The 16,370-nt window shown below is 43.7% G+C and overlaps 1 protein-coding gene across 1 annotated transcript in view; it reads right to left on the bottom strand.

Moving 5' to 3' along the window:
* The window catches only part of LOC310780834 (ras-specific guanine nucleotide-releasing factor RalGPS1-like), a gene marked incomplete at its 5' end in the record, with an annotated part of 140,086 nt that extends 124,017 nt beyond the window's left edge, over positions 1–16,069 (bottom strand). The window contains 6 exon segments of the mRNA XM_083641339.1: positions 1,991–2,080; positions 3,391–3,474; positions 13,929–13,979; positions 15,520–15,621; positions 15,936–16,022; positions 16,025–16,069. Coding sequence (XP_083497465.1) covers positions 1,991–2,080; positions 3,391–3,474; positions 13,929–13,979; positions 15,520–15,621; positions 15,936–16,022; positions 16,025–16,069 — 459 coding nt within the window.
* Between the last annotated feature and the right edge of the window lie 301 nt (positions 16,070–16,370).

Here is a 16,370-nt window from a genome sequence, read left to right as displayed (position 1 = left end):
TGCAGGCCATTTACCATTTACCTAGATTTGCTAGAAAGATGAACAACATTTCACCTTTTCGCCAACTAGGGTGCTGCTAGATGATGTCACTAGGTTGACTGTGCAAGACAAGTAGTATGAACATTTTACACAATACAGTAGTGGAGTACAGGCTAATTAAGTGTTGGTACTTGGTAAGGATTTGGAATTCTAACAGGCTCCCAAGCAGCTGTTGCGTTTCTGACTTGGTTTGTGGTTGTTGTGATTCATTGAAACATTCAAAAATCCTTAGTAGCCACACTTAACTAGCCTGTATGCCACTACTGTATTCTACTATACTACTACTGCGCACTATAGGCTACACAAAGGCATTTTCTCAAATTGATTTTCAATTTTCAACAATGGCTGACTTTTACACAAAGCTCTGTGTAGGTGTATATTTCACCCAGAGCCATGTAGATAGAAGAGTCGCGACATCTCCATTCACTCCAATGGACCAGTTTTTTACTCTCAAGAGTTCCAGGAAGTAAGGTCCTGGATTAAGCAGCACTGTCGAATTGCAGCAAAATAGACAGTTTGTGTTGTACTCTGTACAGTCCCCCCCCCCCCGAATCAAATTGCACATTATCAGCTTTATTTTAGCATGCAAAAGTAGCGCGAGACCCATTCCTGGTTGTTCCTTGGCTAATGAGTCTCGCATTTTGGTCCTCCGCTGACGCCACTCTCTCTCTAGAGGACACTAAATTTCACCTACACAGGCCGTGAGCGGTGGAGCGGGTGGAGAGGGCCGCTCCGTGAGCGAGGAGCGGTAATGATCACCGCTCCTCTCCGCTCACATGCTCTGGTCACCGACGTGGGTGGGGGTCAAATTGGGGTGTAGATGTGAAAGCGATGGAGAAGTGCTGTGTTAAGATTTGTAAAGGTTGTCCCCTTTTTTGGGGTGGTCAGCATCCCCCGCTGTTTACCAAGGATATGATGTCATCGTTCCATTCAACTTCCTGCCTTTGCATCCCACGCTGTGTGACCTGGGGGAGAAAGCCTTTGTGCTGCTCTCCCCTGCTCGCTCCAGAGCCACCAGTGTTTTTGCCATTGGTTTGCCTGCTTTCCCCATTACTCCTCATAGACTCTCATCAAGTGTCAGGGGGCAGCTCCTGTATACTTCCCCTCCTGGAGGTTCACAGAGTAGAATGGATTCTATGTCGGCGTATTGGTAGTGACATTTGGACCAAAAACGGCATAAATCTTTAATGCCGTTCAAAAAACAGCTTTTGGCGATGTACTTGCACTTCTGAACAAATCTTTGCTGTTTGGGGGCTGGTATTGTTTTCACTGTGTGTGTGCGTGCGTGCGTGCGTGTGTGCGTGTGTGCGTGCGTGCGTGCGTGCGTGTGTGCGTGCGTGCGTGTTACAGCCCCTCTCGGCTCATGTAAGATATATATTTAGGTTTCATATTTGTTGGCTGTTTATCAAAGGAGGTGACTATAGCTTGTAGTGGGACGCCTTTTGTCCATATCAATGTCCATAGTTTGTGCACTGCTCGATTGTCGCAGCCGTTGCAGCTGGTGTGTTTTTCGCGAGCGTTGCGGCTGGCGTGATCCCGTCACAAGACGTTCTCTAGCTCTTATTCCTGTGGATAACTGGTGAAAACATTGACCACATGACATCATAATGACATCATGACATCATACGGAGATATTTCCAGCAGCTACAATGGAGCTGAATAGCAGAAAAGGTTTCAGCAACATAAAACATCAGAGGTAAAATATCAGGTTTTGGTGTCAGTCCCTCAGAATGAATATTCAGGGAGACTTTTTGTCGTGTACTTTCAAAATCTTGCTCACTGCTCAAACGTTTCCGACCCCAGTTTTGAGATATTATTTCAAACATTTTGCAGCATTGTTAGGCTCTCTCTGTGTGTTCCGTCATTCTAAGAGGAAAATATTGCAGTTATTTTCAAAATAACTGCAATTACTTTGGGCAGTTCCACATCTATTTAGTTATTATGAACTCACCTTTGCTATTTTGACAAAATGGCTCAGTATTTCTGCTCGGATTTTCAGCGTATGGGCAGTCAGAATTTCTCTCACCAGCCAGAAGCTCACCTGAAAAACAACATACATACGTACCATTACGGTTCACCCCCAGTCGCCCTTCACGTGTGTCGACCATAATATTCAGGGTTATTGATCATGGCTGGATTTATCTGTGATAAGGGGTAGTGTATGGCAGGTGGCGCCCTTCGGTCTATTTTGGGGCTGCTAGAGAGTCTTTAAGATGGCCTCCACACTTGTGGGCAGCCCTCTCAGTAGACCACACAGAAGACCGAAGTGGAGAAGACCGCTTGTTGCCAGCTTATGTTAGAGCATTGTTTTAGGAAATATTGTTTTGTTCCACTTTTGGAACCATGTGACCAACCATGTGGCCAAAGTTGGGTTTCGGTTTGACCATGGTTAGGCGCAGCGGTTCCTGGTGGAGATCTGCACTCTACTCAGTGCGTGCAATTTTCTAGTTCATAGTTTCGATGTCTTTAACGTTATTCTAACGTGGAAAATAGTGAAGATAAAGTAAGATGCGAGTCAAAACTTTTTGACTGGCAGTGTATATTTGTATTTAGAAAATACCCATAAACAGACTTAATATGCCCGAAAAGGCTTTGGGCATGCATGGTTTGAATTATGCCCTAAGAAGCAAATAAATTAATAAAGAAAGAAAGAATTATGCCCTAAGAAGCAAATAAATAAATAAATAAATAAATAAATAAATAAACAAACAAACAAACAAACAAGGGCTGTTTATCTTGTGATCGCTCCACCGATGCATTAGGGGTAAAAAAAAAGAAAAGAAAAAAAAAAGAAAAAGTATGGATCCCGTTTGCCAGGGATTGTAGCAATCATGTTCATGGGATAAACAGAATTGGAAGAAGATGGGGATGAGATGAGCGTATGCCAGGCTATAACCTCACTGGAACACGTTGCATGCCAAGCTCCAATGCAAAGGGCTTTGCAGACCAGCATCATTTTTGTGAGGGTTCCACATCAATAACGAGCTCAAAAACTCTCTTGCCTATGTGGATATAGATGGATCAGTTTTGCTGGAACCTGTAATGGACAGTATAAAGTACAGTTTTCACTCTATTTCCATGGCCTCATTCAAATGAATGCAAGTAGAAATCTGAACGCTGCAAACTCGTCCAGCTGCATCTGATCTGGCTGATTAGTTTATACTAGGTGGAACAAATGAAGGAGTATTCCTTTAAATCTCTCATCGGGCGCAGAATAATGACATAACAGACTCCTATTTGTGGAAAATGATTTATGAACGGGATGGTTCAAGGTTTTCACGAGAGATCTTGAAGGCCTCTCACCTGGTTGAACCTGCGTGTGAACATTATGAGAGATCTTGAAGGCCTCACCTGGTTGAACCTGCGTGTGAATGCCACCACATTGGGAGCCAAGCTGTGTTTCTCCTTCCTGTTCCATCCACAGCTTGCCAGCTCCTGCAAACCAACAGCAAATCAATCAAACCAACCAAAAGCTTTTATATTAACACTGCAATAATGTTAATAACACTGCATTATGTAATAACACGACCAATTGTGATACATTTTCACTTCATTATGTTACACACCCACATTTTATGTCCCCACATTTTGTAGTCTCTCAAACCAGACTGTCTCTTCTACTGTACATTCTGCGAATGCATCATAGACAGTCTGTACTTCACAACCAAAGTCAAAGGAAGTTGGGGGGAAAAAACACTTCAGACCGGAGGAAGTTCGAACCTATGCAGGTGATTGGAGTAATACGACCGCATGTCCCGCGCATATTTCTACAATCACCTGCCTTTAGGCGGGACATCCGGGACATCCCCCTATTATCGCTCATTATTTGTTAGAGCCATTTTGGTTTATTATTATTTTGGTGGAATTCTTATTTGTACATTAAGGTGGAATATATGAATGAATTAATATTTGCTGTCAATAGTGTTGGGAGATGCAAGTCTGCCCTCTGCTGCTCTGTGCTTGCGGCCGCAGTATAGGCTGTAGGGGGCGGGTGCAGCTAATCTATTTAGATGGGACCAAGTAGAGACAGCTGGGGGTTTTGGTTCAGACGGGAAAAGCGCACAGTCTTTTGACCTGCTTATTGCTTACCTTTTTGTTTGTTTGATTGATCAAAGTTTATGTATTCCACGTGTACAGACGGAAATAAATATGTCTTATTTCAAACAGTTTGGACTGGCACGGGCGAATTATTTGAAAGCAATTAGAGTCAGAAACATGCAAGTTCCCGTTTAACAGTGGTTAAAGACATTGTTTGTATAGCCACGACAAAGTCAAAAGACTCCGCACTTGTGATAAGTTGCTGTAAACCCGTGAAGACTGGAAACGTCAGCATCAAGCACCAGCCGGATCGCAAGATAAAAAATAAAGTAAAAAGGGGGATCGATCAAGCTGGATTACTAATGGATTACTGTGCTGCAGCCACAGAGTGGTTTTGATTCCAGTTCCCGGGAAGGATTTGAATCAGAGGAGGACGGCCGTACTACTAAGCAAAGGGTTGTGAGTAGAAAGACTGCGGCTGTAGGCTTAGCCTACTTCCAAATTTATGAATGACGTGACAATGTTCTTTGCGGTCGCTCAATCAGACGGAGAGAGCGCGGACTAATCGGACTAATAGACTATACGACGTTTGATGAACTGACCGATTTACTGAGCACTGATGAACTGTAGCCTACTGACTGAGTTAGGAAAATGGTAGCCTACTGGATTAATCTTTCAATTGAAATGATGGCGGACGGAGTTTAATAAACTATGGATGCGCTCTGGATCGGGACATTGAACCTTGTGACTGCTATTTAACATTGAGTGGCATTTGGTATTGCGTGCATGAAAAGTGTTTACCCCATAAAGTTGTGAAATGAAATGGGTTTAAAGTGTGATCCTGATACACTAAATCAAAAAGAAATGTGGGTGTTTAAAGATATGAATTAGATAAGACAAATCAGAGGTTGTATAAGACAATTCACTGAATTGAAAAACTGAGTGTTTTTAAAGGTTTAAAGGGGCAATGCCTGAAGATAAATTACCAGAGGGTGATAAGACTGCCACCATGGCAGAAGATGAACTAAAAACACTCAGTGCATCCCGCAGAGGGAAACTTGGTGTGTGTACTCGCAAAATGAATGAGATCAAAGCTTTGCTTGAGCATGATGGTAATGTTGAAAGTGTGAATGAAGGTGTAGCAGGGTTTGAAACCCTGCTTGATGAATTTAAAAAGACTCACACTTTGGTTCAAAGGTATTTATCTGAGGAGGCTATGGAAAAAGAGAGAATTGATTGGTATGAACCAAGATTGTCTGTTTTTACAGACTTCTTAAAGGAGGTTCAGTTATGGATAAATTCTCAAAATGATCCTCAGCTGCTGATTGAACCTAAGGACAGCATTTCCAATACAACACGTACTTCCAAGCATTCAAAAAGATCTGGAATTTCCACTGTGTCATCCACACGCCTTAAAATCCATGCTGAGAGAGCAGGACTTTTGGCCCGCGCAGATGTTTTAAAGGAAAAGCATGCACTTGAACTGGAGAAGGCTGCTTTAATTGAGCGACATGCAATGGAGAAAGTTAAAATTCAAAACCAACTTGAAAGAATGGATTTGGAAATGGACCTAGCTGCATCTGATGCCAAAATGAAAGTTCTGGAGGAGTTTGAGAGCCAATCCAGGTCTCATTCAGCAATTCAAGGAGAAGCTGGTGGAGATGGCATGGATATTTATTTGGAAAATCAAGGAGAAGCTGGTGGAGATGGCATGAATGATTACTTGGAAAATCAAGGAGAAGCTGGTGGAGATGGCATGAATGATGACTTGGACCCTTCAGAAAACCCAGAAGCCTCTCCAATCACATTTACTGAGCTAGGAGCTATCCCCAAAACACCGCTCCAAAGAGTTTTGATCCAGCAGCCACCACCTGACTCACTCCAGATGGCGCCACCTAGGAGCATAGCGTCACCTAGGATCACAGCGCCACCTAGGAGCATAGCGCCACCTAGGAGCATAGCGCCACCTAGGATCATAGCGCCACCTAGCATCATAGCGCCACCTAGGACCACAGCGCCACCTAGGAGCACAGCACCACATAGGAGCCCAATGTCCCCTAGGAGAACAGCGCCACCTAGGAGCCCAATGCAATCTACATTTACAAACCATGATGGCAATCTCTTATCTGTCATACAAAGACAGAATGATATCGCTGACTTGCTCGTCAGTCACCAAAGACAGACCTTGCTTCCGAGAAGGGAAATCCCTATTTTTAATGGTGACCCTCTCAGCTTTAGATCATTCATGGCAGCATTTCAACATGGTATCGAGGACAAGACCAGCAGCCACCAAGACAGGTTATATTACCTGGAGCAATATACTGCTGGCCCGCCCAGAGAATTGGTCAGAAGTTGTTTTCACATGGATGCAGACACAGGCTTTGCTGAAGCTAAGAAATTGCTGGAGAAACATTTTGGCGACAAGATCAAGATTGCCAATGCCTATATGGAGAAGGCAATCATCTGGAATAGTATAAAATCAGATGATGGAAAGATGTTACAAAGTTACGGACTCTACCTCAGAGGATGTTGTAATGCAATGAGGGACATTGGCATGGAGGAGCTTAACTTGCCTTCCAATTTAAAGATCATTGCATCTAAGCTACCCTACAAACTAAAAGAGAGGTGGAGGACCGCGGCTTATGACATTTTGGAGCAAAGACAAAGGAGGGCTACATTTCCTGATCTCGTGTCCTTCATAGAGAGACAAGCTCAAATACTCCAAGACCCTCTCTTTGGTGATATCCAGGATTCTCCTGCCAGCAAAATGGTGTCAAGAGACAAATCTGTTACTGCGGATTCTAGACAATACAAACTGAAAAGTAAAGAAAGTAGCTTTGCTACTACAGTATCAGAGGTGGCAGATAATAAAACTGAAACGTCTACATGCACATCAAAAAAGACAAATGTAAAAGCTAACATCTCCTTCAGGGCTCCAGACACCACCTTGTGTGTTTTTTGTGCAGGCAAACATTTATTATCTGAATGCCAAGAGATAAAAGGACAACCACAGCAAAATAAGATTGCATTCTTGAGAGAAAAAGGTCTCTGCTTTGGATGTTTAAAAGGAGGACACTTAAGCAGGAATTGCAGGAAAAGGATGAGCTGTCAGAGCTGTCAGGCCAGACATCCTACCATTTTGCACATAAAAAGACCTTTACAGGGGACAGCTCATTTCGAACACCAGAAGACCGATCTGAATGCTGATCTCGTAAAGCTAGAGGAAAAGTCTGTCACCAGTGCTCATGTTTCCTTGGAAAAGGGTGATGAAACTGGGGCTGGTAGAGACTGCATACTTGCTGTAGTACCAGTCCAAGTTAAAGTATGCAATGGTAATAAGACCATGCTTACCTATGCCTTCCTTGATCCGGGTAGCACGGCGACATTTTGTACAGAGGACCTTATGAAGAAGCTCAATGCTAAGGGGAGGAAGACAGAAGTTCTTCTGCAAACCATGGGGCAGGATAAACCTGTCAATAGCTATGAAGTATCGGGACTGGAAGTGAGTAGTTTGGAAGGAGGCACATTTCTTAAATTGCCCAACACATACACCCAAACTAAAATCCCCGTTACAAAGAAAAACATCATCACTCCAAATGATCTCAACAAATGGCCTTACTTGCAGGAAATTGAGTTAAATGAGATTGATGCAGGTGTGGATCTCCTTATTGGAGTGAATGCCCCCAAAGCAATGGAGCCCTGGCAAATTATCAATAGCCAGGGAAATGGCCCCTACGCAGTGAAAACACTTCTAGGATGGGTGGTTAACGGCCCACGCAATTCACTTTCTGAGATGGATGAATTTGGACGTCCTGTTGCATCTGCAAACCGCATCTCAATTGTACATCTCGAGGAACTTCTAGTAAAACAATACCAACATGACTTTCCTGAAAAAGAATATGAAGAGGAATGTCAGATGTCGGTTGAAGATCAGAAATTTATGGACATTGCATCTAATTCTGTAACTCTGAAAGACGGTCATTACCACCTACCTTTGCCTCTCCGCGATCGGAATTCCATCCTGCCAAACAATTATCCGATGGCAAAACAACGGGCATTAAACTTGAAAAGAAAATTCAAGAAGGAGCAGGTTTATGCTACAGAGTACAAAGTCTTCATGAATGATATTCTCATGAAGGGCTATGCAGAGAAGGTGCCACCAGAGGAAAAAGGAGTTTGGTACATACCTCACCACGGCATTTATCATAAACGCAAAAAGACCAATTAACAAGCTCTGTCTGCTCCTGGAGGCAGCCAACTGAGCTAATTAAATGTTTATCAATGAATTGTTTCTTCAGTCATGTGCACCCCTGACTGTTCGATCAATGGACTCTATAACATTTACTTGGCAGTAAGGTATGGTCTCTTACAGAACTATAAATTTACGAAAAACGATACAAATTTACTTATATTGATATACAACTTATCTTTTTCTCATGTGGTTATAAAAATGGCATAATGTATTGTATTGTGGTAATGGCTCTATTGATGAATTGTTTTTGTTGTAATTGCTCTGTAAAAAGCAAATAGGGGCTGGTGTGTTAGAGCCATTTTGGTTTATTATTATTTTGGTGGAATTCTTATTTGTACATTAAGGTGGAATATATGAATGAATTAATATTTGCTGTCAATAGTGTTGGGAGATGCAAGTCTGCCCTCTGCTGCTCTGTGCTTGCGGCCGCAGTATAGGCTGTAGGGGGCGGGTGCAGCTAATCTATTTAGATGGGACCAAGTAGAGACAGCTGGGGGTTTTGGTTCAGACGGGAAAAGCGCACAGTCTTTTGACCTGCTTATTGCTTACCTTTTTGTTTGTTTGATTGATCAAAGTTTATGTATTCCACGTGTACAGACGGAAATAAATACGTCTTATTTCAAACAGTTTGGACTGGCACGGGCGAATTATTTGAAAGCAATTAGAGTCAGAAACATGCAAGTTCCCGTTTAACAGTGGTTAAAGACATTGTTTGTATAGCCACGACATTATTTTTCCCTCAGTTTCACTTTCCGCTTTGGCCAAGTTTTCCCAGCTTGATGTACTTCCCAGTAGACTGCGTGACTTCAGCGTGGCTTGAGCGTTGCTTCGGCGTATGGTGTGAACATGCTGTAATACAGTGATACTTAACTTGCGGCCCACTGGCCACATGCGGCCCGCAGGCGCCCCCTGTGTGGCCCACGATGGAATTGAAACAAAAAAAAAAAAAAAACATTTACAGTGCACCTGAACGCAACATGCAAGATACCCGCTGAATAAGTGTCCAAATGTTCATGTCATTCTGGCCAATACTCCACTTCTGTTATAGCATTTCAGTCTGGAATATGGAATATCTTTCAATAATCTATGATTTAGCTGCAAATTGTCAAATACCGCCATCTGCTCACTACCCAGGCACTTATGTATGTACTTAACCTAACTTACTTAACCTAACTAACTATCCGGTGTGCACAACATTGTCAGACTAATCTCCGGCTGACACCCCAAAAACCTACAATCCGCTACAGAAAAATGTATATTGTTTGTTTATTAACTGGCCCTATTACGAAAGTGGCCCCCGGGCAAAGCAAGTTGAGTATCCATGCGCTGTAATACTTGTAGGCTTTTAAAACCATCCTGATCACATCTCACATTCCGTTTGGCTCTATGTATCAGTCTGTACATCCACTCGCTCCCAGCCATTTCCTGAAATGATAATGTAACTGGGCCAATCAGGGACTGTTCTGTAGCTGACAAAATAACCGAACAATCAGGGACACCGCTGCATACAGTCCTTTCTCCTCCAGTCAGTCAGCTCCTCCCCTCCCTGCTGTTGCTCACTCAATCAATGCGCTCACTGGCTCTGTCTGGCTCTGCCTCACATAACGTACGCACTCGGGACACCTTTTCATTCAGACCCTCCTGGAGAAAAGAGAGCAACATCGTCGGCTCATCGTTACTGTAGGTCCTACTGTAAAAACAGACGATAACATTCTGCTTTGACAGCATGTTCCAAGTCAAATAATCATGAAGACAGACCAAGTAGCATTTGCTACTAATCCATCCATATCTGTTCCAATAATCTAGACATTTTGATGAATTTAATCATTTCCTAAATGTTGTAGTAGAAAAACAGAGGCGGTTTGCGCTCAGCCTGAACCAATAATATACTGTCTCCCCTTAAGATTTACTACTGAAGTGAGTCCTGATGCGTTCCAGCACTGGACACAACACATCATTTTAGATCAATATATCACTCCCTATTAGATCATTCCATCGTACACACAGGAGACAGGAATCAAAACAGTTGGGACTGAGGGGAATATGCTGGCTGTAAATGCATTTACACTGTGGAAACACTGTGGAAATATAGGCCACAACTGCTAACCCAGAGAACATCGAGTCTCTCCTGTAGTGGAATTAACACATTAGCCATGTCTGGAATGGTTCACTCATTCACTCACTCACTATTCCCCGTGTAGTGTTTATCATACTGTGTAGTGTTTATCATAGACCGTGGAGTGTTTATCATAGACCGTGTAGTGTTTATCATACTGTGTAGTGTTTATCATACTGTGTAGTGTTTATCATAGACCGTGTAGTGTTTATCATACTGTGTAGTGTTTATCATAGACCGTGGAGTGTTTATCATAGACCGTGTAGTGTTTATCATACTGTGTAGTGTTTATCATAGACCGTGGAGTGTTTATCATAGACCGTGTAGTGTTTATCATACTGTGTAGTGTTTATCATACTGTGTAGTGTTTATCATAGACCGTGTAGTGTTTATCATACTGTGTAGTGTTTATCATAGACCGTGTAGTGTTTATCATAGACCGTGGAGTGTTTATCATAGACCGTGGAGTGTTTATCATAGACCGTGTAGTGTTTATCATACTGTGTAGTGTTTATCATAGACCGTGTAGTGTTTATCATAGACCGTGGAGTGTTTATCATAGACCGTGTAGTGTTTATCATACTGTGGAGTGTTTATCATAGACCGTGTAGTGTTTATCATAGACCGTGGAGTGTTTATCATAGACCGTGTAGTGTTTATCATACTGTGGAGTGTTTATCATAGACCGTGTAGTGTTTATCATAGACCGTGGAGTGTTTATCATAGACCGTGTAGTGTTTATCATAGACCGTGTAGTGTTTATCATACTGTGGAGTGTTTATCATAGACCGTGGAGTGTTTATCATAGACCGTGTAGTGTTTATCATAGACCGTGTAGTGTTTATCATAGACCGTGTAGTGTTTATCATAGACCGTGGAGTGTTTATCATAGACCGTGTAGTGTTTATCATAGACCGTGGAGTGTTTATCATAGACCGTGGAGTGTTTATCATAGACCGTGTAGTGTTTATCATAGACCGGGTAGTGTTTATCATAGACCGTTTTTTTTTTTCAAAAACAAAGGGAGTATGGGCCAAACGTGGCTTGTGGGCCCCAAATTGGGCGACCATGGTCTAAGTCAGGGATGGGCAACTTGCGGCCCGCGGTCCGCATGTGGCCCCCGACCTCACTCTGTGTGGCCCCTGGGTCAATTTAAGGTGGAGGTTTTTGGTTAGGTTAGGTTAGACCATCAAAATTTGTGTGTGTGACGCTAATGGCGTTAGCATTGTCCATCCACATACTGTTTAACGTTAGCATTTGAGCTAACGCTATTGTAACAAACTATATCCAGGATGCACATTGCACATGCAACATTAGTAATCTGGATTAATATGACATATTTGGGTGATGTACCCCATCAAATTGCTGTAGCGGACTAAGTTTCTAGTGTCATCTGAATGGAAGAATTACTCAATTTGAATATGAAAAATATAAATGTTGCCATTGGTATAATAAACTTTGATTACCAGTCCTTTTCATCAAATTAGTAGCTATAATGGGGAGTGATGGTGTTACAGTAGGCTACTGGTGGAAGTGCACGGTCACAATCTGGCCCTCTGGTAGCGAGGACATTTTTTTGTGTGGCCCTCTCTATCATCAAAGTGGCCCATCCCTGGTCTAAGTAGTTTTCATTTATAAAGCAATCACCGGTAAGCTCCCCCTTTATCTCTGCTCCTACATCTCCATCACATCAAACCCATCTTACAGTTTACGCTCTCAGGACTTCCTCCATGCCTCAGTACCCAAAACTCACACAGAGTTTGGGAAAAGGGCCTTCGTGTTTTCTGCTCCCTCTGCCTGGAATGAACTGCATAAAAAACCCTAAAACTAGCTAACCTCATCACCTTTCCTGATTTAAAAACTCAAGTCGCGGACTTTTTAAAGAATGTGATGGGTCAATGTCACTGCTTTTCTGTATAAAGTGTTTTTAATATCCTGTATACAACCCCTCCCCACCCAACCCCCTTTTCCTCATTTCTACCTTTTAACCTACCCCCCCCCCCCCCCCCCATCTCATCCCCCCTTTTTCTTAACTGCTCCAACCCACATTCAATTCTCCTCATGACTGTATTGCCTTTTATGTTCTTGTTGTGCTTGCGTCTTGTTTTTTTTTTTAATGGTGTTGCCATTTTGGCCAGAAAAAGAGATCTTGGATCTCAAGTAATTTTCCTGGTAAAATAAAGGTGAAATAAAATAAAAATAAAGTAGTGAGTGGAAGTGGTTGGGGAAAAACAATAAAACGCAGAATAGTTGAAGGGCGGGGGGGGGGGGGTGTCACTGAATAAGTGAGGGTAACTAGGCTTTTCTGATGGAGGAGTTGAGTCTGGGGTCATCTGAGTGGCAGCAGCTGTGAAAGCCATCAAGCAGAACATGAAGGCTTCCACACAGAGGACCTGGAACAACTGCCATCCTGTGAGGAGTGTTTCTGTGAGAGGACTCTCTTGAGGACTATAGTGGAATCTATCCTGACGCACACAAATCACAAACGCAAGGTCAGTCACTTTCTCCCCCCCCCCTCTCTCCACGCTTTTGTCCCATTTTCACTCCATCTGTACTTGGCCAATTCCCCCTGCTGTCCCAGTCATTGTCCCACCGCCTATGCAGATCTGGGGAGAGCCGTAGACTAGCACATGCTCCCTCTGATACATGGGCAGCCGCCAGCCGTATCCTTTCACCTGACAGCGAGGAAATTTCACCGGCAGGACGTAGTGCGTGGGAGGATCACGCTATTCACCCAGTTCCCCCTTCCCCCAGAGGAGGCACTAGTGCAGCAACCAGGACTCATACCCCGCCAGCTTCCCACCCGCAGACACGGCCAACTGTGTCTGCAGGAACGCCTGACCAAGCCGGAAGTAGCGCTGCTGGGAATTTAACCCGGGTCTCCGTCTCCGCGGTGGTAGGAGAGTGCTGTTACCTCTAGACTAGCCAGACGCCCAGAGGTCAAAGGTCAGTAACACTAACGCAAAATCCAAAAGTGCTTCTCAGTTTATAGATCATCATCAGATCGCGGAAGTCATGCTGCATCCAACATTACGTCCAACTGTGTTTATAATCACTTCCTTTCCAGTCATAACAACAGTTAAAGACTCTCTCTTACCTCTGGCTGTATAGAAACCAGTTAAAGACTCTCTCTTACCTCTGGCTGTATAGAAACCAGTTAGACTCTCTCTTACCTCTGGCTGTATAGAAACCAGTTAAAGACTCTCTCTTACCTCTGGCTGTATAGAAACCAGTTAAAGACTCTCTCTTACCTCTGGCTGTATAGAAACCAGTTAAAGACTCTCTCTTACCTCTGGCTGTATAGAAACCAGTTAAAGACTCTCTCTTACCTCTGGCTGTATAGAAACCAGTTAAAGACTCTCTTACCTCTGGCTGTATAGAAACCAGTTAAAGACTCTCTCTTACCTCTGGCTGTATAGAAACCAGTTAAAGACTCTCTCTTACCTCTGGCTGTATAGAAACCAGTTAAAGACTCTCTCTTACCTCCGGCTGTATCGCTTTGAAGACTGGGGCATCCATCAGAGTGATCTGGCTCTGGAAAAACAAGAAATAAATCCACATTAGCGCCCCATCATGTGGAGTGCGTACCCAAACAAGTCAGCTTAGTACGATTTCTGTAGACGACGTCCGCTGACACAGTGTTCCATCGTTGTTGATGTGTGGATTTTTTAATCCGTCCCCAATGTGTCTTGGTGGATTTTGCACCTGAGGTTTTATCTAGATAAGTGTGACTGATTGGATTGCTTATGGCATATTTTAACCCATTGATACATGATGCAGCATTTGTGTGTGTATCCCTTTAAGACCACGAACCGCGTTAACGCGGTTCGCGGTCTTAAAGGGATACGCACACAAATGAGGGATATACACGCAAATGCTGCATCAGGTATCAATGGGTTAATGCAAGGTGTAAAGTGGGTCTAAGCTGCCTGCCATCCCTGTTGAAGTGATCAGTGAACACTGCTCTAGCTGCCACAGACCTGTTGAAGTGATCAGTGAACACCGCTCTAGCTGCCACAGACCTGTTGAAGTGATCAGTGAACACCGCTCTAGCTGCCACAGACCTGTTGAAGTGATCAGTGAACACCGCTCTAGCTGCCACAGACCTGTTGAAGTGATCAGTGAACACCGCTCTAGCTGCCACAGACCTGTTGAAGTGATCAGTGAACACTGCTCTAGCTGCCACAGACCTGTTGAAGTGATCAGTGAACACTGCTCTAGCTGCCACAGACCTGTTGAAGTGATCAGTGAACACTGCTCTAGCTGCCACAGACCTGTTGAAGTGATCAGTGAACACTGCTCTAGCTGCCACAGACCTGTTGAAGTGATCAGTGAACACTGCTCTAGCTGCCACAGACCTGTTGAAGTGATCAGTGAACACCGCTCTAACTGCCACAGAGCTGTTGAAGTGATCAGTGAACACTGCTCTAGCTGCCACAGACCTGTTGAAGTGATCAGTGAACACTGCTCTAGCTGCCACAGACCTGTTGAAGTGATCAGTGAACACTGCTCTAGCTGCCACAGACCTGTTGAAGTGATCAGTGAACACTGCTCTGCTGCCACAGACCTTTGTATACCCTTTGCAAACTAGGCTGGGGGCCAATATTCACGATATTTCATTATTCGTTATTGCTGCCTGTGTTTATTGGTATAAATGTGTGGGATCGCTGACCGGGACCAAGCAAGTAAATGACCGCTTGCTTCACACTGTATCTCACAGTGCAGTCTCACTGCAGAGAGGAGGGGGGAGGCAGAGGGGTGCGAGGGAGCCACTCCCTGCATTGACGTATCACGCTGTGCATTAACAAAATAAAAGACGTGACTTTTTTTTCGTCATGTGTTTTTAAACACATTAAATCCTGAATTAACTTTTCAAATGGTCCTATGGACAAGGTGAAGTATACATTTCATAAACGATTTAACCTGCACCACGCTCTTTCAATTTGGGATATCACCCAGGCCTATTGCCAATAAAATAATCAATAGTCTGCTTGGGTCTTTAAGATACCATATGATAGGCTTGGCTGGTATAATTAATTGTAGAAATACAGAGAGACAATTTATCCATACTCACAGCAAACTCCTCCGGTGTCACCTTCAGCACATCAAAGACGACCGCGTCGTAACTTTTGGCATAGTCCACGAGCCCGTCCAGAGAGTCCGAGCTGCTGCTGGCCTGAGAGAGAGATTCACACCATCAAAAGAATTCGACAAGCAGGGTAGTCAAGAGAGAATCTGATGCGTTTTTCATAGAGCATCTTCTTGCACTTGTTGAACTTTGTGCGCTTCTCAATCACCAACTTGGAGTAGTCGGCAAAGACCATAACGCGGTGCTCGTTCCAGGTGACTTTACCCATCTTGCGCGCAGCCTCTGGGATGTGGTTCCGATCCTGCAATCTCAGTAATCTGACGATGATGGGTATCGCTGGCGTACTTTCTAAAGTCAAATTAAACTAACCATAGTGTTTGTTGTCTGGAGCTTCTTCTTACCTCTGTAGTGACCGAGTTGATGCTGGTGCCATCCGAGAGCCCATTCCTGCGGTACATGCTCACAGAGGGCGTGGTGGGAGGCACAGGGCGGGGCGGCAGCAGCCCTTAGCTGGCTGGCACACATAACCCGTCATCCATGCCTGGGAACAAAGGAGAGAAGACATAAGCATAAGTGGTCCCCAACCACCGGGCCGCAACGCATTTGGTACCGGGCCGTGAGCCCGTCCAATTTTTTTTTTTTTTTTTTTTTTTATAAACATAGGCTGTGTGTGGTAGTTGAAACATAGTTTCAAGTTGACGTTTATTTATGTTTGTAGATAAAACAAAAACATAAATACTGTAGGCTACATACAGTACAACACAAAAGGCTGTTATTTACCCTTTGTCGCCACCTGGTGAGTAAATATATATGTAACTAAAACCACTAAAATTGAC

Source organism: Poromitra crassiceps (genome assembly GCF_964638095.1).
Source record: "Poromitra crassiceps genome assembly, chromosome: 8".
In the NCBI taxonomy this organism is placed as follows: domain Eukaryota; kingdom Metazoa; phylum Chordata; class Actinopteri; order Beryciformes; family Melamphaidae; genus Poromitra; species Poromitra crassiceps.
The sequence above is the reverse complement of the archived record's forward strand: the minus strand, read 5'-3'. Positions and strand labels throughout refer to the sequence as shown.